The 24,449-nt window shown below is 43.7% G+C and overlaps 17 protein-coding genes across 17 annotated transcripts; 7 read left to right on the forward strand and 10 right to left on the reverse strand.

The window, feature by feature from the left end:
- Positions 1-168: 168 nt before the first annotated feature.
- On the forward strand, positions 169-2,940 carry KL928_001295 (uncharacterized protein; the record flags this gene model as incomplete). The annotated part of the gene is made up of 1 exon (XM_043201644.1): positions 169-2,940. The coding sequence occupies one exon, from the start codon at positions 169-171 to the stop codon at positions 2,938-2,940; it is 2,772 nt and encodes a 923-aa protein (XP_043061754.1).
- A 1,042-nt stretch (positions 2,941-3,982) lies between these two features.
- On the forward strand, positions 3,983-4,834 carry KL928_001296 (uncharacterized protein; the record flags this gene model as incomplete). The annotated part of the gene is made up of 1 exon (XM_043201645.1): positions 3,983-4,834. The coding sequence occupies one exon, from the start codon at positions 3,983-3,985 to the stop codon at positions 4,832-4,834; it is 852 nt and encodes a 283-aa protein (XP_043061755.1).
- Positions 4,835-4,904: 70 nt separating this feature from the next.
- Positions 4,905-6,164, forward strand: KL928_001297 (uncharacterized protein; the record flags this gene model as incomplete). Its single annotated transcript, XM_043201646.1, has 1 exon — positions 4,905-6,164. The coding sequence occupies one exon, from the start codon at positions 4,905-4,907 to the stop codon at positions 6,162-6,164; it is 1,260 nt and encodes a 419-aa protein (XP_043061756.1).
- Positions 6,165-6,192: 28 nt separating this feature from the next.
- KL928_001298 (uncharacterized protein) lies at positions 6,193-6,762 on the reverse strand (the record flags this gene model as incomplete). The annotated part of the gene is made up of 1 exon (XM_043201647.1): positions 6,193-6,762. The coding sequence occupies one exon, from the start codon at positions 6,760-6,762 to the stop codon at positions 6,193-6,195; it is 570 nt and encodes a 189-aa protein (XP_043061757.1).
- A 183-nt stretch (positions 6,763-6,945) lies between these two features.
- KL928_001299 (uncharacterized protein) lies at positions 6,946-7,434 on the reverse strand (the record flags this gene model as incomplete). Its single annotated transcript, XM_043201648.1, has 1 exon — positions 6,946-7,434. The coding sequence occupies one exon, from the start codon at positions 7,432-7,434 to the stop codon at positions 6,946-6,948; it is 489 nt and encodes a 162-aa protein (XP_043061758.1).
- Positions 7,435-7,556: 122 nt separating this feature from the next.
- Positions 7,557-9,770, reverse strand: KL928_001300 (uncharacterized protein; the record flags this gene model as incomplete). The annotated part of the gene is made up of 1 exon (XM_043201651.1): positions 7,557-9,770. One exon carries the CDS (start codon positions 9,768-9,770, stop codon positions 7,557-7,559), a length of 2,214 nt encoding a protein of 737 aa, XP_043061759.1.
- Positions 9,771-10,076: 306 nt separating this feature from the next.
- On the reverse strand, positions 10,077-11,246 carry KL928_001301 (uncharacterized protein; the record flags this gene model as incomplete). Its single annotated transcript, XM_043201652.1, has 1 exon — positions 10,077-11,246. One exon carries the CDS (start codon positions 11,244-11,246, stop codon positions 10,077-10,079), a length of 1,170 nt encoding a protein of 389 aa, XP_043061760.1.
- Positions 11,247-11,274: 28 nt separating this feature from the next.
- On the reverse strand, positions 11,275-11,736 carry KL928_001302 (uncharacterized protein; the record flags this gene model as incomplete). Its single annotated transcript, XM_043201653.1, has 1 exon — positions 11,275-11,736. The coding sequence occupies one exon, from the start codon at positions 11,734-11,736 to the stop codon at positions 11,275-11,277; it is 462 nt and encodes a 153-aa protein (XP_043061761.1).
- Positions 11,737-12,117: 381 nt separating this feature from the next.
- KL928_001303 (uncharacterized protein) lies at positions 12,118-13,862 on the forward strand (the record flags this gene model as incomplete). Its single annotated transcript, XM_043201654.1, has 2 exons — positions 12,118-12,806; positions 13,124-13,862. The coding sequence occupies 2 exons, from the start codon at positions 12,118-12,120 to the stop codon at positions 13,860-13,862; spliced, it is 1,428 nt and encodes a 475-aa protein (XP_043061762.1).
- A 42-nt stretch (positions 13,863-13,904) lies between these two features.
- Positions 13,905-14,894, reverse strand: KL928_001304 (uncharacterized protein; the record flags this gene model as incomplete). Its single annotated transcript, XM_043201655.1, has 1 exon — positions 13,905-14,894. The coding sequence occupies one exon, from the start codon at positions 14,892-14,894 to the stop codon at positions 13,905-13,907; it is 990 nt and encodes a 329-aa protein (XP_043061763.1).
- A 116-nt stretch (positions 14,895-15,010) lies between these two features.
- KL928_001305 (uncharacterized protein) lies at positions 15,011-16,371 on the reverse strand (the record flags this gene model as incomplete). Its single annotated transcript, XM_043201656.1, has 2 exons — positions 15,011-15,774; positions 16,293-16,371. The coding sequence occupies 2 exons, from the start codon at positions 16,369-16,371 to the stop codon at positions 15,011-15,013; spliced, it is 843 nt and encodes a 280-aa protein (XP_043061764.1).
- Positions 16,372-16,468: 97 nt separating this feature from the next.
- KL928_001306 (uncharacterized protein) lies at positions 16,469-17,797 on the reverse strand (the record flags this gene model as incomplete). The annotated part of the gene is made up of 1 exon (XM_043201657.1): positions 16,469-17,797. The coding sequence occupies one exon, from the start codon at positions 17,795-17,797 to the stop codon at positions 16,469-16,471; it is 1,329 nt and encodes a 442-aa protein (XP_043061765.1).
- A 377-nt stretch (positions 17,798-18,174) lies between these two features.
- KL928_001307 (uncharacterized protein) lies at positions 18,175-19,503 on the forward strand (the record flags this gene model as incomplete). Its single annotated transcript, XM_043201658.1, has 1 exon — positions 18,175-19,503. The coding sequence occupies one exon, from the start codon at positions 18,175-18,177 to the stop codon at positions 19,501-19,503; it is 1,329 nt and encodes a 442-aa protein (XP_043061766.1).
- A 109-nt stretch (positions 19,504-19,612) lies between these two features.
- KL928_001308 (uncharacterized protein) lies at positions 19,613-21,286 on the forward strand (the record flags this gene model as incomplete). The annotated part of the gene is made up of 1 exon (XM_043201659.1): positions 19,613-21,286. One exon carries the CDS (start codon positions 19,613-19,615, stop codon positions 21,284-21,286), a length of 1,674 nt encoding a protein of 557 aa, XP_043061767.1.
- Positions 21,287-21,305: 19 nt separating this feature from the next.
- On the reverse strand, positions 21,306-22,199 carry KL928_001309 (uncharacterized protein; the record flags this gene model as incomplete). The annotated part of the gene is made up of 1 exon (XM_043201660.1): positions 21,306-22,199. One exon carries the CDS (start codon positions 22,197-22,199, stop codon positions 21,306-21,308), a length of 894 nt encoding a protein of 297 aa, XP_043061768.1.
- A 124-nt stretch (positions 22,200-22,323) lies between these two features.
- On the forward strand, positions 22,324-23,709 carry KL928_001310 (uncharacterized protein; the record flags this gene model as incomplete). Its single annotated transcript, XM_043201662.1, has 1 exon — positions 22,324-23,709. One exon carries the CDS (start codon positions 22,324-22,326, stop codon positions 23,707-23,709), a length of 1,386 nt encoding a protein of 461 aa, XP_043061769.1.
- A 25-nt stretch (positions 23,710-23,734) lies between these two features.
- KL928_001311 (uncharacterized protein) lies at positions 23,735-24,388 on the reverse strand (the record flags this gene model as incomplete). The annotated part of the gene is made up of 1 exon (XM_043201663.1): positions 23,735-24,388. The coding sequence occupies one exon, from the start codon at positions 24,386-24,388 to the stop codon at positions 23,735-23,737; it is 654 nt and encodes a 217-aa protein (XP_043061770.1).
- Positions 24,389-24,449: the final 61 nt, after the last annotated feature.

Consider the following 24,449-nt stretch of genomic DNA (forward strand, 5'->3'; position numbering starts at 1 on the left):
ATTTTGATAAGACAGCCGGACGAGCATGAAGAACAAGCCGTCCCTAACACACGAGTATTCGCACAACCCCCATCAAGAAACTATTAGCCTAGCTTCATGTTTTAGGGCTTCTGCCCTACACCGCACACCTAAAAAAAAGGGAAATGGGGATAGTGTATATTCTATGTCATGAAAGATATCAGGGATTTGCTGATGGCCAAAGCTGCCGAGAAGCAAGTGAAGGAGAAGCACCAATTGCTCAAGCGATCATCCTCTCCATCACACGAGGATCTATTTGAATGCACAAAAAAGAGACCAAATTCAAACTTGAGCACCTTTGCAGTGGGAGACAAATATGCCCCTATATTTAAGTTTGGTCAATTCAACAAAATGCAAACAAGTGCCTTTCCCATGTTGTTCCAGGACTCTGATAATTGTGTGATTGCAAGCCCGACTGGATCCGGAAAAACCGTGCTATTCGAATTAGCGATCATCAGAGCGTTGAAAGAAAATAGCAAAGCCAAAATCTTGTATCTCGCTCCTTTGAAAGCACTGTGCAGTGAGAGAGTCTCGGATTGGTCGCATAAATTCGGCAAGTTTGACGTATCAGTTGGATTGCTCACAGGAGACTCAACCTTGGTAGAAATTCAGAGAGCGAGGAGCTGCAATATTATAATCTCGACTCCAGAAAAATGGGACTCGTTTACACGACAATACAAGGACCGAGAGAAGTCGTTGTTACCCTTGAGTTTAATTCTACTAGACGAGATACACAGTATCAAGGAGATTAGGGGCGCCATTTTGGAAGCAGTCGTAACCCGGATGAAATACTCTTATCCCAATATTCGGATCATCGCATTATCTGCTACCATCCCTAACATCGAAGATATTTCCAAATGGCTTAGAAAACCAGGAAAACCTATGGCTACCACCCTAAGGTTTAATGACTCGTACCGGTCTGTCAAGCTGACTAAGACTGTTCTAGGATTCAATAAAAAATTTACGACAAATGAGTTCCAGTTTGAAGCGTTTCTCACATCAAGACTGCCGACCGTAATCCAAAATTATGGGAATAAAAAGCCTGTTCTCGTCTTCTGTGCAACACGAAAAAGCACCATAACGACTGCAAAAGTGTTGAGCACAAAACTTGGATCCTACTTTCCACAGAAACCTCCTATCACCGACCGACTGCAACCGCAGCTAATTGATCTGATCAACAACGGAGTTGCTTATCATCATGGGGGATTATCTTCAGAGGAGAGAAGGGTGATTGAAAATGGCTTTCTTTCTGGAAGAATAAACGTCATCTGCTGTACATCAACATTGGCAGCAGGGGTCAACTTGCCAGCCTACTTAGTCGTTGTCAAAGGGACAAAAACGTGGACTAATGGTAGCTTACAAGAATATTCTGATTTGGAGGTTTTACAGATGATTGGAAGGGCTGGAAGACCACAATTCGAAAACGAGGGTGCTTGTGTTATCATGACTCAATCAGCCGAGAAATCAAAATATGAAAAACTTATTCATGGAACTGAAGAAGTGGAGAGCTCCTTACCGTTCAAATTGAGCGAAATCCTTCTTAGAGAGGTGGCCTCAGGTCAAATCCGTAATGCTCAGAGTTCAATTGAATGGGTGAGAACTACATTCTTTTATCAGCGTTATCTTGCTAGTCCATACTCCTACGCTACTGTGGTGAAACCAATAATGTACAAGAAGCCCAATCAATGTTTAGAAATTCTCTTACACAAGAGAATGAAAGAATTATGGGATGGGGGCTTGATTACTATTCAACAAGGCAAGATTGCTTGCTCTGGTTATGGCAATACAATGCTGAGAAATTGCCTATCGCTGGACACTATCAAATACCTCTTGACACTCAAACATATTGAACAGGACAAATGTTTGGACCTCCTGAGTCAAGCACCTGAATTTGAGAATCTTGAATATCGATCCTTGGAAAAACCCCTTTTTCGCAAAATGAATCAGAGTCAATTTATTAGACACAAATTTGAAGGCGAAGTTGAGGATGTTTGGCAGAAAGTGCACCTGGTTGTGCAATTCGAGCTCGGCTGTCTCGACTATCCATCTCATCCTAGCTTCAAGGATCTACGGTTCAATTTCAACTTTGACAAAGCAAATATCTTGAGGCAAATGTCGAATATCATAAACGCTGGGATCTCAATCTTTGAAGAGAAAGCAGACGCAATTAGCGTCAAGTCCATGTTATATTTGGGAAGGTGTTTAAGTGCGAAAGCATGGGAGAACACTGCATTAGAACTGACTCAAATAGAAGGGGTTGATAAAACTTGCGCAAAACTATTTGAAGCCAGCAATATTCACTCTATTAAAAAAGCAGCATCACTCTCCAAAGAGAACTTTGACCAACTGGGCATCAAAAATTGTGCCAGAATATACAATCATCTGAAATTATTTCCTCGTATTCACCTAAAAGCTCAGATCAAGCGGAATGGTCCAGCTGGTGATCTTTTGAGCATTTCAATAGCGATCACTACACGAATTACAGACATTAAAAACTACGACAGCTCACAGTGTGCGATTTTAGTTTATGCTAAGAATACATACAAGCTCATCAGATTTATCAAAATCCCACTCCGCCAAATAAACCAGCAGATGAAAATTGATTTGCAGATGAATGCTCGATTAAGTGAAGAGATTGTTATCCATGCAAATTTCACCGATAAGGTCGGATCAGGGACAGAGATATCTCTATGCTATTCGCAACCAATCGAAGAAAGCGATTTTTCAGATGATGAGGATCTAGAATTGATGCTGAATGAAAGAGAGAAGCGAAAATGTGAAAATCAAACTCAAAAAAATGCTAAGAGACGGCGAGAAACTTCTTTGAGAATGTTTGAAGACCGAATGTTCACTGGAAGAGAACCAGAGGACTTCTCCATGCTAAATGAGACACTTGAGAAATCTAACGGAGATATTTATTAGCGATGAATCTCAAATGGCCTTCATCGATTTTCATGTGGGAATCGCCGATTGTCAGGAAATCTATTTTGTTTTGTTCGTAAAGTGTTCTGGTGCCAATGAGGTCGTCCTGAAAAGAGCTAGTTTCGTTGAAAGGAATGATCTTACCCGAAAATGGATCTAGGTCACAAAACCACGCAGTTTCTTTTGGAACTAACATGTCGTCCTTCGTGAACATCACCATGACTAGCTTTTCGAGTTTTGTCAAGTTGCGAACATATTGGATATCTTTAACGAATTCGTTATTGACAAATTTGAGGAATGCTGAGTTTTCAAGATACTTCTCGAAGTTATACACATCTCTGAAATACTGTGCCTGAACAACGGAGTTTTGTACATTTTCGTTGTATATTTGCCTCCTGAGAATGCTGTTTCGCCGTTCACAAAGCCAATTACCTTCGGAACAAGGGGGAAGGTCGGTGACTCCATTATGTGGTGAGCCATAAGTGACAAGTGTCTTTATTGGTAAGCCACAAAGCTCCATCGCAGAGCGAAGAAAGAGTCCACCTTGCGAGAATCCCACCGCATTAAAGCCATTTTTAAGTTCTGGAATAGAATCAAGCTGATCACATACGTCTCTGATTTGTGTATTAAGATCTCCAAGAATAGACAACCTTTGATCTTTTGTTTCATCAAGGTCAAGATATACTGAATGGATGAAAACATTGGGTATCTCTTCTTCAAGTATCGTTTTGACAGCCTGCATTCCCGTTGAATTATATGTATCTCCCATACCGTGCCAGATCACTACACTGGTAGAATTTGAGCCTGAGCAGGTTGGAGGTTTCACCCTAGAAAAGGGTTTCTGGGAAATGTCCACAGAGAATGCTGTTGAAATGGTCAGTAAATCCTTGAAGTAACCAAGTATATGCATATTTTAGTTTGAGATTATTAGTTCAAGATGAAGCGGCCTTTGAATGATAATATAATAAGTTCTGTGAAATAAATTTTTTTTGAAAGGGTGCATCGCTTATTATTTGAAAATAAACTAAAAAAAAATCTACTTATGGAGTCTAGTTCGAGCCAAAATGACTGGAACCTAGCAGTTCTAAATGACGAACTTAGGTCTCGAGCCATACGATCTTTGAAGGCTTTGAAGGCACACTTAGAGCCACAAGGCGATCATCGCGAAGCTATCTACCTTATCATTGACACCAAGAAACCAACTTCTTCCGATTTAGACCTTGTTCCAAGAATAATTCCATTGCCGCACGCTAAAGACTCTCACGAAAACCTGAAAATCATGCTCATAACGAAAGATCCGGTCATGAACTATAGGACTCCCCTGGAGCAAAAGGGCGCCCCTACAGAAGATGTGTTTGGGGAAATAGTTAGCATGAAAAAGTTCAAATCGTTTGCGTCTAACCCAAAGCAGATTAAGAAACTATATTATGAGTATGATTTATTACTTGCTGACCACAGAGTATACAAATTACTTCCCTCGCTAATTGGAAGGTCCCTGTTTTTCAAGAACAACAAAAAGCTCCCTTTAATGATCCAAATGGCTAAACCTTCGCCAGATGCCCAATTGGTAAAGTCTAAGAAGTCATCAAAGTTGAAGGATGAGAGAGTCGAGCCAGACTATGTGCTACGCCAAGTGAAGACGATTGCCAAAAGCACCACATTCGTCCCCTCCACAGGAACTTGTTTGTCGATAGTAATTGGCTATAGCGACTTCAAGTTACGCCAACTAATCGAGAACATGGATGCTATTCTTGAGTATTTGACATCGCCAAAATTTAAGCCTGTAGGAGGTGTGATCAAGAAGGGAATGGCAGGAATTGAAGATCTTCATCTGAAGACCAGTGAGAGTGTAAGCTTGCCAGTGATGGAGAAAAAGAAAACCGAGGCAGTGTAAAAATCAGGAGAATATCAGTGTACATATTTTTTCAGACCTGGCATTTCAGATTGGTTGATCATCACCAATCATGGCAACTTCAAGAGCCCTGGTTGCCTTTATAGTACTGATATCCTTTTTTGCACAGATATGGAACTCGCGAGTCAAGTCGAAAGTGAATCTGAATGAGATACACTCACGTTCGCTGGAAATTGTGGCTAAGCGTGAAAATCCTCATCTGATGGACCTCGAACTGGCTAAGCTCAAACCTGCCTCCAATTCATATGTGCATGAGCTGTTTCCCAGACCAATTTCTGGAGCTCCCCAGTTAGAGAATGCTACCATACTGATGCTATGTCGGAATTGGGAACTTCCTGGAGTTCTTAAATCAATGAGATCTTTGGAGGATCGATTCAACAAGGATTATCATTACACCTGGACATTTTTGAATGACAAGCCTTTTACAGAGAGGTTTAAGGAAGCTACTACATTTATGGCCAGCGGAAAGACACAATACGGTCTAATATCGCCCCAAGATTGGGATGCTCCTTCGTTCATAAATGTGACCAAGTGGGAAGAGTGTTTGCAGGATTTTGAGGACCGCAACGTGATATACGGCGGCTCCAAGTCATACAGGAATATGTGTCATTTTAACTCAGGTTACTTTTATAAACAACCATTGGTGCTACAGTACGATTACTATTTCAGAGTGGAACCCGATGTTGAGTATTTCTGCGATTTCCAGATGGACCCATTCCGTCTGTTTCGTGAAAACGGCAAGAAGTACGGGTTTGTGATTTCTCTGATCGAGTACGAGGACACTATACCTACTCTATGGGAGGCCGTGGAGGATTTCATGAACGCCAATCCGGATATGATACATCCAGACTCCATGTTCGATTTTTTGACGGACGACAAACCAATTGGGGCAGACTATCTGGTCGTGGAACATAACTCTTCGTACAACTTGTGCCATTTTTGGTCCAATTTTGAGATTGGCGACCTCAACTTCTTCCGCTCCGAGAAATACGAAACATATTTCAAGTTTCTGAGTCAAACCGGTGGCTTTTACTATGAGCGCTGGGGAGACGCTCCCGTGCACTCAATTGCGGCTGCGTTGCTTCTCAACCGGTCAGAAATACACCATTTTGAGGATATTGGCTACACCCACGTTCCGTTTGCTACATGTCCCGAATCAGAAATGCTGCGCCTTGGAAAACGATGTATATGCGCAGACTCAACGAAAACCGATAACATCAACCTGGTCCCGCATAGTTGCTTGCCACGGTTTTGGAAATACGCAGGCAAAAGCTTCCTGAGAGAATACTACCACCCGGAAGAATACCAATAACTAAATTACATTTTGCATACACCGTCGTTCACGAGTAATTAGCCTCTAGTCTGTTAAGTTCGTCCAGGATTCTCTGTAGGTCCACCTCATCCTTTTTCTCGTTCAGACTCGGTATAAGAGTCACTGCCTCATCAATGTCTTCGCATGCCAGGGACCCTAGCTGGGCAGCCTCGAAGGGGTGCAGAACACTATTTTCAGAGCTCTTGAGCAACGCTTCCACAGCAGTACATGTTTCTGCGTCTTTAAACCGTGCAAATGTCGACAGGTAGTCCAAAGTCTTGCGTAAAACCTCGTTCGCACCTGGGGCGGTGGCCATTCTAGCTAAAGTCTCGTCGTCTGGATTCTCTGTTGCAAAACCAAGGTCTTGACCGCCTAGTTTCTGAACCATAGCCATTCTCTCCTGAAGTGCTGCTCTAATCAGAATACGGGCCTCAGACACATTCAGGGCCACAAGTTTGGTCTCGTTGCCGTAGTTGTCAATTTGTTCCAGTTGGAACTCTGGACCCAGTTTCAGCTCGGCCGCATTCTCCTCATCCTCTTGAAGAGCAGACCGCGCCCTTCTTCTTCTACTGGCGACAGTGGATGTGGAAATATTCATGATAATTTATTTAAATGTGATTTTTCAAATAAAACTATCTACATAAAAATCGTAAACTAAGGGTCGTGGAAAATCTACTACATGCTTGTCAAGATATCATCATATTCACTATAAATACAAGGCGAAAATGCAGTCATACCACGTCTCAGCTGCTTGCAACGGTTGGATTGCTCGCTAGGTTCTCTATGCTCCCAATGGAGCCGGGCCAGCCTGCTGCTCAGGAAGCGGCATGGCCACTGGTTTGTTGGCCCAGGCCATGTATCTTTGGAACATCATACCAACACCCTCGAACACGGCAAGAACACAGGCACACGTGACAGCACTGTTGAAAGTATGCTTAGGACCTCCTCTGATGGCGAGGGAGCCACCGACGCAGAATCCCGCAAGAATGGCGTTCCAGGCATCCTCTCTTTTTCTGATAGCCTTGATCGAGCAGTCGTAGAACGAGAACAGACCACCCCAAGTTCCAAAATTACCTCCCACAACAGGAGCTCTAGCCTTGATAGCAGAAATGGCTCCTATTCTTCTCTCGCCGTATGGAGAGTTTCTAAAACCTTTGATTCCGTGCCAAATGGATCCACCAATAGCACCCATGGAAAATGCTCCTCCGAAGTCACTGAGAATCACAATCGGACATGGATCTCTGGAATGATCGGCTTCTGGAGTAGACATATTGTACTTAGTTGGTTAAATGTGAAATAAAATTTTTCCATATATCTGTCGAACACCGATCCATATCGCCGCGCCGATCGACGCGAAAATCGCATTAAAAGTAGTACAGGTCTAACTATTATTCAGATGTTGCCAAAGCTCTTGGAGCGTTGTCTCCTGACAGATTCAAGGGAAGTAGCGCTACCAGAACCACTCGGAAGGCCTATAGTTTTAGATGGTGGATTCCAAAATCCATCAAATGGCTGTTCTGTGATGAACGGATGCAGTATTGCTTCGTGAGGAGTCCATCTTTCCAACGGATTCAAATTCAGTATTCCGTGGAGAAAATGCGACAGACACTTGCGGTTCATCATTTCCTTGTCGATCATTTGCTGAGTCATGTTCTTTTTGGGTAGCTGATAGTTGAGAATTATGTCTTGCAAGTATCTTTGGTTGAAATACTCTTTTCCAGGAACTTCCTTCACATTATTCTCCTTTGAATACTGCTCCATGCTCTTGAGCTGATAAGTGTGCTTTCCATTAGGGAGCTCAATTTTGTTCATGAAGTTCATCGAGTTCTTTCCCATGTCTATCATCCACGTAGGTGGCATGCCCATCATTTGTATGATGCGATAGAGTTGGTTATACTCAGATGATCCAGGGAATAGCGGTAGGCCCAAGAACAGCTCTGCAACTATGCATCCAAATGACCACATGTCAACTGAGCTTGAGTACGATAACCCCAGAAGAACTTCTGGAGACCTGTAGAAGCGCGATTGGATGTAGGTGTAGAATATTTGTCGCTCATGGCATGCAGAGCCAAAGTCAATCACCTTCAAGTCTGGTCTGTCGAGAGAAACCAGAGAAATATTTTCTGGTTTCAAATCACAATGAATCAGTTTTGCATCCTTGAGTACGGCCAATGCATCGAGCAGCTGAACGGAAAATTTCCGGATCAATTTGATGGTAAGCCCATTGAACTGGTTTTGCCGTATCAGGTCGTATAAATTAGATGAGAGAAGTTCAAATACCAAACACAAATGGTTCTTGTGCATAAACTTGTCTTGGAGCCTTAAAAAATGATGCTTGTCATGGGGATCAATCTTCGAGTTCAGATGCTCCAAAATGCTGGCTTCCGTCAATGACTGGTTCAAATAGACCGGTGTGGATTTGACAACCTTCACGGCAACAATCTCTTGCGTCTTGAGATTTTGGCACTTCACCACCTGTCCAAACGTTCCCTGTCCGAGCAAATCCAACACCATGTACTTCCTGCTTTCCTCGGTACCCAGAATATCGTTCACGTAGAGAATATAGTCGTTGTCCTCGTTGTCGTTTCCATTATTTGATTTGGGATGGCTCGGTTTGGTGAGCACCCTTCTTGGATTTTTAGACGACTTGTAGTCGAATTCCGGCCTGCACATTGAGTACGTCACAGAGATAGAGGTCGTTAGTGCCTTGAGCGGTGACACAAAAGTCGTTGATGATGAGGCTCTTCTGTATTTCGGTTTTGCGTTCGTCACTGGTCTCAGATCCGATAGATACTGAATTCGCTGGAATCTCGGAGCAGGACTATGAGGACGCTGTAGCTCTCCGTGAGTTTCAAAACCCTTGGAATACATCGGCAACGCGCTCTTGGGGACTTGTTCATGGTTCGAGAAATAATTGGCTGCCACAGACTGTCTTCTGTAAAACTCTCCAGGACCAAACTGCGCATTCTGGTTGTAGGTGTCTTGAGGAAGAGGCGCGTTGATTCGCAGAGGAGGTACAATCTGAGATGCATCCTGATACGTGGAAGATTCGTATGTTGTCGGGAATCCTTGAGGAGCACCTTTTACTGGTGTTTGCATCAAGAGAGGTGAATAGTTATCATCGGAACCCAAATGCGTGTTTATGGGAGCTAGTCGGGGGTTGGACTTTTGATTGAACCACGGGTTTCTGAACTGGTTCAATGTGTTCGTCTCACTCTGATGTCTTTTGAGTGCCTGGTTGATGTCCACGTCTGATATCCTATATTGACGTGGGGTTAGGCTGGCCTGAGGAACATGGCTTGCTGAGTTGTATGTGCCCAGATTGGGGGCCAGAGACGGCAGAGACGGAAGCCTTTGGTGGGAAGCGGATATCCTTGATCCCAGTCGGGGACTTTCGTTCGGGGTTGATGCCATGGAAACAGCCGAACTGGTAGAGCTCTCGGACTGTTGCGAATTGGGCAACGTCATCTGCTGGAGGCCAGTAAGCACATGCTGTTGAGTATCTATGTTTTGCTGTTGCAAGTTTTCAGCGGCTGAGAGCTGGAAGTTCTGTTTGAAGAGGTTTTGTGCCTCTATAGCAGGCTCGTGGTTCGTCTGCTGATCCATAGAGATTCAACGAAACGCAGCTCTAGAGCAGGCGAAACAGCACAGAAGAATCGGCACACTTCAGTAATGCGACAGATGTTGGCACAGTCTAGATTTATGTACCGACTTTTGTTATGTGCCAAGATGATGAGGCTTGCCTTTTTGTATTGCGCTGATGAATCTATCAGAAACTTAAAAGAGCCGCGATTTGGCATGACAGAATGGACGAGATAAAAATATATTAAGGGTACGGATTTTAATTATGGTACAGTATCTCGAAAACGAGAAACTGACACTTTTGCTATGGTTGTTGTAGTCGAATGGCAGCTAGTTCGAAGCTCTGACTCCACTAATTCTCGCGAGTTTTGAGGCAGCTCTAAGTCTAGCTCCAAAGAAGTAGAAAACGTAGACCAGCACCACCACCAACAGAGAAATGAACGCCAAAGTAGCCATAGCCCATTGTGCAGACATATCCTCAAACATGGCGATACCAGCGTGAGCCAACGCAGCAGCAATGGAGAACGAAGGAATGGTGAATGCAGCAATACCAGAGTTGCTCAATCCTGCCTCCGAGTAACTGTCGATGATATAATTCAGCATAGCGAGCCACAACAATGGATCGGCAATGGCCAGCACAAACCCAGCGACAATAGGCGACCAATAGTTGACACTTCCGTCACAAGTGAAAGCAAACCAAAAGAGCGAAATTGGGAATCCCCAAACAGTGACCAGAGAAATCAAGAATCTGGCTTCTGGTCGAGGAACACCGCCGTTCTTCTTTCTGTCACGCCTGAACAGCCATGTCTGGATTGGAACCAGACAAACAACGCACGCAGCACCAACAACAAAGTTCAGGTAAGTCACCTCAGCTCCCATGTATGACAGATTGTTGTTGTAGACGAAAACGGTGAAGATACCATCCAGATACAAAAATAGCAGGCCATAGGCAAAACCGTTGAACAGACCCAGAAAGATAATAATCGGCTCGGTAACCATCATTTTCAAGGCCATGATAAACACAAACTTGATCTCGTTGATTGCGCTAACCTTTTCAACCACGATGGTGGTGTTTGGATCTTTAGGATCGGTAACTTCGTTCATGAAGTCTTCCTCCTTGCCGATCAATGAGTTGAAGAAGTATTTGAGCTCTCTGATGATAACAGGCGGCACATCCTTACCTTCAACAGCCATTCTTTCTGGAATCACAATTCTCGGCAAGGTTTCTGGAACGAACATCAGGCCAATAAAAAAGGCAGCACCAATGATGATGTTGATAAGGAACACCCATTTGTATCCCAAGCTGCTATTTTCACTGATGGCCTCTCCAACAACACCTCCAATGGATGGACCAGTGTTTGCAGAAAAAACAAAGAGTGCCATTGGTTGAGAGGCCACATCCGAGTTTCCGAACAGGTCTCCAATGGTACCAGCAACGTTGGACAAAGCCGTGGAGCCGCAAAGTCCAATGATGAACATGAAGATTGCAAGCATTGGCATGTTCTTAGGATAAGCACAGCCTGAAAAGTTAGTAAACGGAGACAAACTCAAACTTACCAAAGTTGAAGATGACATAAAGAAGCGTCGAGAACACATAGACCCATTTTCTTCCTCCAATATCCGATAGTGGACCTAGAAAAGCTGGTCCTATGGCAGTTCCCAAAATGAACATCGATTGCCCCAGAGCAGAAACTTGTGTACTAACACCAAATCTTTCCTGCACCAGAAACTCAATAGCAACGTAACTGGTCGAGGTCAAAGTCACGTATGTTTGCAGGGTGCAGTAAATGATGGTGATAAGATACTTCTGCCAGATAGGCCAGTTGAAAGGATGGTATGGATTATCCAAGGTGAACAAAACAGAGGCTTCAACCGGATCCTCTGTAATGTTTCCCAGCTCCAATCTCTTTTGCGCAGAGGTCACAGAGGTGACTTGCTTTTCTGGTTCGGGGCCGGCGGCCTTCTCTTCTGACGACTCGCGGGAGAACATTGTGAGTCGACTTTATTTGCGACGTTAAAATTTTTTATTAAGCAGCCCGATAAGAGTTATAGTGCACCAACCAAATAAAACTCGGGCCTGCTTTGAGACAAACATGTATCTCATTGATAAGGATGATCGCTTGTTTCTTGTGACATTAAGGCGTAGGAAGGAACAGCAGCCAAAAACGCGCACCAGGAACTGTCATGGCACAGTTCAAAGACCGAGGGTGCTGATGAATCGGCTTTTCAGGATCCTGAAAGCTAAACTGGAACGGAGTTTTTCAAATGCGGCAGGTGGCTTGGCTATCTTGGTACACGGCACCAAAAACAATGCACCGTTTAATCGGATTAATTAATCTGACTCTTGCGGTTCCAGGCGCGAAAAACAAGAATGTCTTCGCACAAGTCAGATGTTAGGGCTATTGTTTGGGCCCAGCTAATCAAGGTCGCCCGTCCGGACTCGAGATTCCATTTCAACTTCGCGGAGTTCATTGCAGACTTCGAGAGTTCTTCTGAGGCCACTTTCAGATTCAAAAGAGAGCCCTCATACATTGAATCTGAGGTGCTTTTTATCACTCCGGACAACTGTCTTGAAGAGCTCAGATATGAGGCCCTTAAAGACGGCAAGATTGTGCTCATGACAACATACGGCATCTATAGAGGTTTTTGGATGCTAGACCCAAGTGAAATCGATCCGCAAAGATACGAGTATGCTTCGACTTTGGATGGTATGGAGAAGGTGGGCAAACATGTGACATTGAAACGACTGATGGAGATGAATATTCATGTAGATGTGATGATCACGGGAACTGGTGCGATTAACAAGAAAGGTATAAGGTTTGGCAAAGGACACGGATTTTTTGATTGTGAATGGGCGATGTTGTATACCATTGGTTGCATTAACAAATCTACCCCTGCAGTTGCGTTTGTGCATGATTGTCAGCTTTTAGAACAGGAGCTTCAGCCTGAGATATTTGACACTGTCTGCGACATTGTTGTCACGAACACGCAAACCATAAAGACGGATAGTGTTCCCAAGCCATATTGCGGAATACTATGGGATTTACTAGACCCACAGATGTATGAATCTATTCCTCCATTACAGGAGCTCAAGGCTATGAATCTATGTGTTCTGAAATAATACACAAAAAATCCCTATTTATTTTTCCCTTTAATCTATATATCCCTTCTGCCAACAATGAAACAGTTAATTGTGAGCAACGAGGATTTGGATCTTGCACTGGTAAGTCAATCTCATTCTACAACTAACCTAGGCATTTTGTATTGTTAGAAACAAGAATTGCTCAAAGCTAAGTTTGAAGGGTAAGTATAAACATCTCGAGTCTAACGAAAGACTATGTTTGGTCAATAAAACAACAACTGAGAAACCGTTTCAGCAAACCTATCAAAAAGCTTGCATACTATCCTACTATTGTGATAGATGACAAGTACAGAGATCTTGCCGACAAGATTGGCGTTTCCTTCAATGGAAGAATTACAAATAATAAACCCCTGAGCTCCCTGAAAGGAATCGAATTAAAGGGTGTAATTGAGCTTCTACAATTTTTCATTGAAACAGACCACTCAGCGACATTTGAAACACAAAGACATATTGTAAAATACATTGGCCTGTCCACTTTACGGTTTGATTCACACGTCCAGCAGGGGCGACTATTGAACTTACTTCAAAATCTCTTTGTTTCTACGGCTACAACGAAAAATGCAAACTTTCATTATACTATGCTGATCAACACTTATTTCCATCTTGTAAAACACTACAAAGCAAAGCTCAACCTGCGCATTTACAGCTTGATGGACCTAATCCAAGATATAATAATGGCTGCCCGTGGATTCAACCTGGTCAACGACAAATCCAGATATGCAGAACTTATATCAGACTACAGATTCAAACCAAGTTTAAGAGTGGACGAAGCCATTGAGCTTTCAAAGCAGCAATTACAACTTCTCCTCTACTATCTGATGAAGCTTCTGAATACAGTGATACAATTGCTAGACAATTTTACAAAACGAAAACTAAAACCTAGGTTCGCTCCGAGAAGGCAAAAACTACAAGCATTCCTGATCTTAAACAGAAACATCGAACTGCTCCAGCTACTCAAACAATGCAGACTATAAGTCATACCTCGTTATGCAATATATTAAGCGACGTGCCCATAATCAAACACGTCTTATCGAATCTCTAACCGGATCAAAATATGGGTGCATCATACTTTCCTTGGCAGTGAGTCTCTCATTATGATCGTATCGCAATATTTTGTCGATGAAATCCAGGTACTCATCACTCACCAAGTGCTGATTGTTCTGATTAACGTAACGAATCCATTGGCGTTTCATATAGTGTCCCAGATCTTCGTATTGAGGGCCTAACGTCAAATTGTATTTTTCCAGGTATGCATACAAGCCATCGGTTCCCAAAACACGCGCAATCTGAACTAGCTGATCTGTATTTGACTTTCCATGGAAAAACGGCTCTTTTTGGAAGACGACTGAAGCCAATGTTGCACCAAAGGACCATATGTCCAATGAGTAGTCGTACAGCTTGAAATCGACCAGTAGTTCGGGTCCTTTGAAATATCTCGAAGCGACTCTGACGTTGTACTCCTGTCCAGCATGGTAGAATTCTGCCAAACCCCAATCGATTAGCCGGAGTTTTTTCTGGCGATGGTCTATCATAATATTGTGGGGTTTAACATCTCTATGCATTATACCCATCGAATGAGCATAGTCCAGCGCCTCCAGTACCTGATACATATAATATCGGATTTCCAAGTCTGTTAATTGCGGATAGAGTACACGGAACTCAAGGTTTTCCACATGCTCGAATATTAAAGCTGATGTCTTGGAGTTGGAATCCCGCACGACGTCCAGAAGCTGGATTATTTGAGGTCCGCCGGACAAATTTTGGAGAATTTTGATCTCTCTTTTAATTTTCTTCCGCTTGACGGGCTTCAACACTTTAATGACGACCTTGAGGCCGTTCGGAAGCTGATATCCTTCGAAAACTTCACTGTATTTGCCTCTGCCAATTTTCTTTGTCACTTCGTACCTGGATTGCGAGCCCCACGATATAGACAAATTCTCATAGTTCCAGTAGGACTTGGGCTTCTTCTCATTCACGTCAGCGTACACTCGTGCAATACTGGTCATCAATATACAATAACTCTCTCAAGTTTTTTGCCTACTAGAATTTGGTACTAAATTTGACTCTTAGTCAGCAAAGGCCGGTGCACGGATGTTTATAGCACGATATACATATACTGCAGCTACAAGTTCTTGAGGTTGTTGATGAGCTCTGACTGCTTCTCTCTCTCGTCCGATTTGGACTCCAGTGGATCAAGAGAGCGAATATCGCCCAGAATGTCTTTGGTTTTTCCAAAGTAGACTTCCTGGAGCAGGTTCCTCAGTCTGCTTTCGATATCTTCCACCAGCGATCCCAGATTTGAGACGTGAGAAGCTGAGTCTTTGAATTGCAATTCCTTCGAGGTCTGTCTGGTGAGGTTTCCACTAAGGTAAATATCTAGGTTGTCAGAGTTCGAAATGTCCAAAATGACAGTGGATGTCACCTTATATGTTGCCTTCTGGTTTGCGCCTGGGAGAACCTCAACCACGTGAATTGAGTCCCACGATCCTCCATCTTTTGGATTCACTGTGTCAATGGTTTTTTTAAGCAGAACGACACCAGCAAACCCTATTGTGCCCGAGGCGTCAACGTCCTGTTCCTCAGAATCCCAAAAGTAAACACTCGAAATGCCTCCCTCGTAGTAAAGCTCACGATATATGTCAAAAGACTTGTTAGCAAAGATCTCGAGTTCTCTCAAATGGCTGGAAGGATGTGGAGCCTCATCTTCGTCGCTGATCTTCGGATAGAATATGTTTGACCATGGTGACCTATATGAATCGCCGTCTCTGTTGTAATCGCAGCATAGGTATGTTTTACCCGATTCCTCACAGCGCGCTGTTTTGAGTGGAGTATCAACCGAAGACAGCAAATCTTCAGCTAGGTCAGGCTGTAGACGGCATATGTTGTCTAGATTTTTACTGATATTCTTTGGATCCAGCCGCCTGAGCAGGTCCAATGATGCATCCAATTTCTCCTCCGACTATGACGTTAGCCAATGCAGGCGAATTTTGTTGGTTCTTACCATTGCACAAGAATAATACGTTGTTCAAATAAATCAAACTTATTTACCCAAAAATAAATGGCGGACATATGATTTAGAAAAGTTATTTAATTCATCATGGCAATTGAGCTTCTCTCCTATTTGCCACAGGCTCCTGGATATCTGCCAAAATGGCTCTTTTTTGTAAGTGCTTACTGTCAGGTTTACTAATAGAAAGATCTCTGCTGTCAGTGTTTTCAATTCCGTACAGACTTATATCAACACTGATCTGACCAAGCGTGTCTACGAAGCCAAGCCAAACGAGGTCACGCCATTGTCTGCCCGCACATTTGGGACGTGGACATTATTGGCTGCAATTGTGAGAATCTATGCCTCGTACAACATCTCAAATCCTCAGATCTATGACATGTGTCTTTACTCGTACGTTCTAGCAGGTCTCCATTTTGGCCTCGAGTGGCTAGTGTACAAGACTGCAGCGTTCGGAAAGGGTTTGCTGGGCCCATTAGTGGTGGCTAGCACCTCTATTGTCTGGATGGTGTCACAGAGAAATGAATACTGCAACTGATATGTCAAATATCCGATTAAGAAAAATATACGGGTTCAATGTTTTGTAGGGTCTTGTAATTTGAGCACGTCAACGGCAGGTCCCAAAAGTCTCTGGAATCCGCTCTTTCCAAGAGTGACGACTTTCAGCGGACTAGTAGCCTTGACGGTTGCTTTTCTGGGAGAATCGTAGAGCAATGCAAGCTCTCCGAAATAGTCACCTTTGTTGAGTTTCGACACCACACCCTCATCGGATTTGATAACATCTGCCGTCCCGCTCTCAATGAAGTAGAAATTCTCCCCGGCTTCTCCCTCTGTCACAACATTCTGGCCAACAGCGTAAACTTCCGAGTTGAGCGCATCTGCGAGCTTCGAGCGCTCGTAAGACGACAGAGACTTGAGCAAAGGTATCTCTTTGAGAAAATTCTCGTACATGGATCTTTTCTTGGATGTTCCTTCCAGCAAGATTCTTCTGAACGTCATTCTATCCAGGGCCCACAGAATACAGTCGCTCTGCGCAATTGCTGTTGCCGCTCTAGGCGAGTTATACATGAGAGCCAGTTCTCCAAAAGAAGAGCCAGGTCCAGAACTGTTAACTTTCTGGCCGTTCACGAAAAAGTCAACTGTTCCTTTCTCCACCACATAAAAGAAATCTCCTTCATCTCCCTGTCTGATGATCTCTGTTCCTTGGGGTGCGCGCTTCTCTTCCAAAGCAAAGATAATCGTTTTGAGTGAGTCTTCGTCCAATTGACTGAACAGGAAGTTTTTGACAACGCTGGCATTTAATCTTTGCAATTGCTCAGATGTGAATTGATGCACAGGAGGTTTCCATCCATCCTCACCAAACGTCTCAGGGTTCAGAGTTTCTGCAGAAACACTGGTTCTCCTGTTGGCGTTGATCCTCATGGTGGACTTTGCAGCCGATGCCGCAAAGCCAGAGTAATTGGTACTGTTGAAAGGTTGAGAGCCATCCGTGGGACTCAATGCGGCACCTGATGACGATGCAGAGGTATGGAATGGTGAAGCCTGGGATGACTCAAACGATGTCTTGAAAAGGCCTGCAGATGGTTCCCCAGATGATTTTGCTTGAGGATCCTCTGACTCGAGAGTCTGGTGTTTCGTGTGAGGGTCATTATCCGAGAGAGTGTTTTTGAACTGAGGGACAGACTTGCGCTGCACGTCGCGAGCAATCTCATCAGTCGAAGGGAAAAGCGTCAAACCCAAAGTATCGGCTTTCTGCTTTTGACTCCACAGATACTGTCTTTGTTGTTGCAATCTGTTGCCAAAATAATTGTAACAAAACTGAAGCACATCTGTTGGATTCTGTGTCTTGAATTGCCTGTCAAGCTCTTCAAGCTCCAATGTGTATTGTTGGAAGTTGGACATCGCAAACTAAGATATTTTTTAATTTGCCTTTTATTTCTTCTCAAGCTGCTTATTTCAGGTGGAAATTAGGGACACGGCAAATTCAACATCCCTACACCATATAGCATATCAGGGGTGGAATTGACTACTATGCACAAAGCCAAACGAGCAGAGAACAAACACAAAGAAGCCCATCCGATAGCCCTATTGGATAATGCCACTATAGTCCACCACCACCAAAACTTTTGTAGATACCATAAATACTTGGGGTAGATCGACCTGATACGAAAAGGAATTAATTTCTTATTGTGAAAACTATTGTTTTTTTTATCTGGTATCGATAAAATAGCGAACAAACCGAAGGGATTTTTTAAACTTTTTTGAGTTTATTTTATATCATGACTGTTGACTGGTCCAAGTATCTGAGCCATGAAGCGACCCTTCGTGAACCATCTGTGATGAAAATGATGGGTCGATTTGGAAGAATTATCTCACTGGGAGCCGGACTGCCTCATCCTGACTGTTTCCCTCTGAAGTCAGTCAGCTTTGATTTCCTCTCGCCAAAAACCGGCTTTTCGACAACAGAAAAAGTTGAGGTTCCAGACAACGAGCTGTTGTATGAGGCCTTACAATACACCTCTGGTAGAGGGACTTCGTACTTTGATGAGTTCAGCAAGAAGCATATCGAAACTTACCACAAACCACTTTACAATGACTGGGACATTGTTGTCACTGCCGGAGCCACGCAGTCTCTGGATGCCGTGTTGCGACTACTATGTGATCCAAACGAGGACACCATTCTCTCCGAAGAGTTCACATATCCTGCATTCTTGGAGACATGCAGTCCAATGAGATTGAAGGTGTTCCCTGTCAAAGTCGACGAGCACGGTGTCTGTCCTAAAGACTTGGACAAGTTGTTAGTCGACTGGAGCGGGCCCCACAAGAAACCCAAGCTAATCTACACGATGCCTGTGGGGCAGAATCCATTGGGAATCACCATGTCGCTTGAAAGACGGGGTGAGTTTTATGAGGTTTGTAAGAAGCACGATCTGATCATTGTGGAGGATGATCCTTATTATCACTTGCAACTTGACTATGAAGAGAAGCTTCCAAGTCTGTTGAAGTTTGACACCGACGGAAGAGTGATCAGATTCGACTCGTTTTCCAAGATCATGACGCCAGGTGCCAGATGCTCGATTGTGACTGCAAACAAGGTGTTCGTCGATAAGCTGGTGGTTCACAATGAAGTCAGCATTCACTCCTCGGCCGCTCCATCTCAACTCATCCTCCACGAGCTGCTGAAAACGTGGGAAGCCCAGGGATTTGCGAAATGGGTCGAGCACTTGGGTCAACATTATAAAAAGAGAAGAGCCCTGCTCAACAGCGCATTCGAGAGGTTCCTGCCAAAAGAGCTTTGCTCATGGAATTTACCTGACTCTGGCATGTTTCTGTGGATCGAGATCAATCAGGAAGCTTTTGCAAAGCCTGAAAACATACCAGCAAATCAATGGGCTACAGAACTGGAAAACATGATTTTTGATGCCAACATCGATAAGGGTGTGCTTCTGGCCAAGGGCCACTGGTTCATGGTCGACCAGACCCTCCAAAAAGCCGGTTTCAGAGCAACCTATGCATTTGCCGAAGAAGAGGAGCTTGTGGAAGCCAGTCAGCGCTTTGGTGAAGCTCTAAAATCTATACATGCAAAACTAGCTAATAATTTAATCTAACACCCTGCAAAAGTGGGACGAGTCCTGATTCTAGAAAATCCGGAGAAATAGTTGCCAAAATAAAATAATTTATTTTCAACAAGAGTGACAACGCATCCTTAAATCACTTATGAAAGTCAGCCGTCCAATCCTTCTTCTGTTTCTTTCACTGGTCTCGTATGCAGCAGATGTTGAGCGCAAAGACTTCTTGCCATTGAGTCTCGAGTCTGATGCTTTCTTTGAGCAATTCAACGAAACGTGGGCTTCTAGATGGAGACCTTCTCACAGTAAGCGCGATGAAAATTTTGTGTATCGTGGCGAGTGGGATGTTGAGGAGCCAACAGTGAATCCTGGACTGAAGGGCGACAAGGGTCTTGTTGCAAAGACAGAGGCCGCCCATCATGCTATCAGTGCAAGATTGCCTACTCCTTTCGACAACACCAACAACACCTTGGTGTTGCAGTATGAGGTCAAGTTGCAAAAAGGTCTTGAATGCGGTGGCGCATACATTAAACTACTGAGCCAAGAAGGCGGAATCAGCGACTCGGTCGAGTTCAGCAACGACACTCCGTACCAGGTTATGTTTGGTCCTGACAAATGTGGAATGTCTAACAAGGTCCACTTTATTATTCGCAGAAAGAATCCTAATACGGGCGAATACGAGGAGAAACATCTGAAAGTGCCTCCAATGGCAAGAATTGTGAAAACATCCACCCTCTACACGTTGATAATCAAGCCTAACCAAGACTTTGAAATCAGAATTAATGGGGAAGTTGCTAAAGCGGGCTCACTGTTGGATTCCAGATACTTTGATCTAACTCCTCCTAAAGAAATCGATGATCCTAACGATGAGAAGCCAGCTGACTGGGTTGACGACGAGCTGATCCCAGACCCTAACGCTGTCAAGCCGGACGACTGGGACGAAGACGCTCCTTATTTGATTCCAGATCCAAATGCCATCAAGCCAGAAGACTGGGACGAGGATGCCGAGGCATACATTTCTGACCCAGATGCAGTCAAGCCTGAGTACTGGGACGAGGAGGAGGACGGCGAATGGGTTGCTCCAAAGATCCCTAATCCAGCTTGTGAACAACACGGCTGTGGACCATGGTCTGCTCCAAAAATCAGAAATCCGGAGTACAAGGGCAAATGGACCCCAGAGTTAATTGAAAACCCTGATTATAAGGGACCATGGTCACCAAGAAAGATTCCTAACCCAGATTACTACGAAGACTCAACCCCTTCGAATCTCGAGCCTATTGGCGCAATGGGATTTGAATTGTGGACTATGACCGACTCCATTATGTTTGACAACATCTACCTGGGCCACTCTATCGAGGAAGCAGAGTACATTGGTAACAACACATTCCTTCCAAAGGTTGACATTGAAGAACAGATAGCTGCAGCCAACGCTCCTCAGGCTAAATATGATGCTGAAGAGCCTGAAGTTCAAGCAGAAGAACAGTCTTTGGTCTCGGACTTGTTGGACAAATCCGTTGACAGGATTCTGAGCGTTTATGCTTCTGGAAAAGCATACTGGGCCGACTTCCTGGATGACCCAACAAAAACTCTGCTGAACCGCCCTGGAGAAGCATTTTTCTTTGCTTCCGTGCTTGTTGGTACTATAACCACCACTTTTGCTATTTCTGCTACCATTGTCAGTATATTTGCTACTTTATTCGCTCCTTCTGCTCCTCAGCCAGTCAAAAGAAGCGAGGCTGAAGAGAAAATCGAGCCTATCAACGAGAAGGCCACCGCTTCCGAATCAAAGATCAATGAGACAGAAGCTGTCAAGAGAGGATAATAGCGTCTGGTCTATATAATTAATTTTCAATGCATGGTCTTCCAATTTCTGTAAAGTGTTGGTGTAGCCTCATGGAGTTTTTGATCATTGGCCACCACCAGTTGACCTTTTGGCATTCGACACACTTGCCCTTCAAAGGTGTCAGCGGAAGGACGGAGTCCGAAAGTGGCTCAGAAACAAGATCCTTGGACATCTCTTCTGCCCAGCATTGGACATGATACAGAGCGTGGCAGTTTTTGCTAGCACAGAAACCTAGCAAATCTTCAAACTGATCCACCACTGTATGGCAAACGCAGCATTGGCGAGTGTTATTTTGCTCGAGTTTCTCCAAAGAGTTTTCAAAGTGGTCATCCTCTTCCTTCTCCAAGGATTTCACAAATGCCTTCATTTGATCGTAATTTCCACCTTCTATCAATTTTTCTTGACTTTCCTCAAAATCAAGCTTCAAAAGGACAGACTCCGAGACCGCAACGTTGTAGCGATTAACGACCCAAACGTCATATATTGCCTTCTGAAAAATCGCAACTCGAAGTCCCATGCGTCCAAACGCATGTGCGCTCAGCAACAGTTTGAGATTAGCTATTTTTATATGCACGCTGCTGCCACTGCTCCTCGTTCCTATGCGTTTCTTGTCTGGTATATGTCGCGTTTGGTAGGCATGATGCCATGCGTACTCAAACTGTAATGCTGAGATTTTTGAAGGAAACCCATAAACGACCAGCGTCATCTGCCATGGTCTTGATCCAGTTTTCTTCGTTCTGAATGCTCCGCCAACGGCCAGCTCGCCGTTATGCTGTCGGAGTCGTCGGTAAGGATCAGGTGTCGAGCCGATGTAGAACGAGTTTTTCTTCGCTACTGAGCGAAGCAAATACACACAGTAAAACCTCGGAGGATATTGGAGATTGTGGGACATCTAAAAATACAATACATCTCTATTAATCTCTAAGATCAAATTTATTTATATCAGTCGTGTACGCGTATATATTATTTGTTTACAATTTCTGATTTTTGTTTTGAATCTTCAGCTTTAATTCAACATGGCTCGTCCTAGTGCAATTTACAGATCATCGCAGCCGACAGCAATACCGCGTACTCGTTACAAATTCCCCATTCTTGAGACAAGAGAGCTTGTTTCCCTGTTTGATACGATGGATTTCAATGTTAGTGAAGAGATGCTGACGAAACCTACACCGAGTTTCATGAAAAGCCTGATTGAGCAGATTATGGACAAGTTTCTATATGTCTCTCCCCACTCTCTGAAGCAAAGAATTCAACAGATGGAAAACAATGAGGACGATGACCAGGAAGGACTGCAGAACTCCTTGAGCGTTGTTGCCTCGCAAAGAATAATGTATAAGTTTCTGTGCGACTGTGGTGTTGAGGATTTCAGCATTCGAGACATGGCAAAACCGGAACCATCTCGCATCCGTATTATTTTGAGCGCTCTGATAAACTATGCAAGATTTAGGGAGGAAAGAATGGGCGATTGTGAGCAGCTACTCGTCTCCAGTGAAAATACGCTATCTCAATATAAACACGCGTTGAAAATCAACAACTCGCTCAAGTCTGCCTACGAGGATCTCACCAACAAGATATTAAGACAAGGGTACAATGAGGACGAAATTATGACTAAGAATCAACAACTGCAGAATGAACTCAAAGCTCTTACCGAAACTCAGCAGCAATTGGCTGCCGCACGCGCAGAATACAAAACGCAGAAATTTGGTCTTATTCGAGAACTAGAGAATCAAAACTCGCTCTTGCTCGAATGTGAAAAAGAGCTGGAAAGACTAACTCCTTATATCAGAGAGTCTCCAGAAAGCGTGAAAGAAGTCATTGATAGCTTGAAAGACAGTTTGGCGAACGAACAAAAGCATTTGACTGAGCTAGAACAGAGATCTAAAAATATATCCATCTCCATAGACTCGTTCCAGCAACTTACACACGAGTTCCGGAACTACCATCGCGTACTGGAAGAAATACAAACTGAATTCAGTAAACAAGAAAAATCGACAGAATCTATTCAGAATATGCAAGACGAGATACAACGAATGGAGGTGGAGCTTAACGATAAATCTAGACAGATTAACCACTTGAAAAAGCAATTGAACTCCCAAAAGGAAAAGCTCGCCACGTTCAAAGAAAACACAAGACAAAAGCTGTTGCAACTCGAAGATAAATCGAAGGAGTTGCGAGAAGAAAGGGCTCAACTAATGGAAAGGAAATCTGAAGAAGACGAAATTATCAGGAACAAAGAAAATGAGGCCATCGATTGGGAAATGCAGTCGGAAAAACTCAAGAAGGACTTTGAAGCCGAGTGTAAAGGTGCCAGCTACGAGATGAATGAACTGAACTCCAAAATCAACTTCTACATTGATGAAATGGCCAACCGTATCAACCAATATGCAACGGAATCATTCTAATCATTATAATGTACACTATTTGTTATTACTGGTCCACATAGAACAGCTGGACAAAATACTCTTTGGTATCGCCGTCCCAGAAATCCCAAATTCGCCCTTCTGCCATGTCGATTGTGTCGCTTGGAATCTTGAATCCAATGTTTTCGTACGGTTCGCCACTGACAACCAGATGCTGGAACTTTGTGTCTGGTGGTTCTATCTTTTGCTCGAAACAGGACATTAAACGGTATCGAGGTCTCACGTTTCGCGCTATTGCCGGCATCTGTATCTGAAAGAGGAGTCCTTTTTGAAACGTCTCTGGATCTCTGATTTTGCTGACTTTGTATGCCGGTCTTCCAATTTTTGTATACCTCTTTTTAGGAATCGCAGATATCCCAACAACTTTACCTGGCTCAGGCTTAGTAGGTTTCTTGTCCATTTCTGCTCTTTTCATAAGAGCATATTGATGTTTCTTGCCATGCGTATGTGTTAAGTATGAGCTTTCTGATAAATGTGTTGTCAGACAAAGGCGACATTCCAGCATGCCCAGGTGATTTTTGAAGACATAAGGGTCGTTGTCAAGATCGATCTGAGACAGCATCAGTTGTCTCAAGCGCTCACGGCGGTACTGATTGGTCTCTGCATCGCCTGCAATGCCACCACTGCCCTTTTTAGAGCCTACTCTGTTCTGATAGTCCATGGATGTGCGAAAAAAAATAGCCAGAAAATAAATAAACTAGTTCCTTGTTTCCCAAAAAGAA

The sequence above is a fragment of the Ogataea angusta genome (genome assembly GCF_019207475.1).
Source record: "Ogataea angusta isolate 61-244 chromosome Unknown 61-244_NODE_2_length_1002155_cov_89.706849, whole genome shotgun sequence".
Taxonomy (NCBI): Eukaryota; Fungi; Ascomycota; class Pichiomycetes; order Pichiales; family Pichiaceae; genus Ogataea; species Ogataea angusta.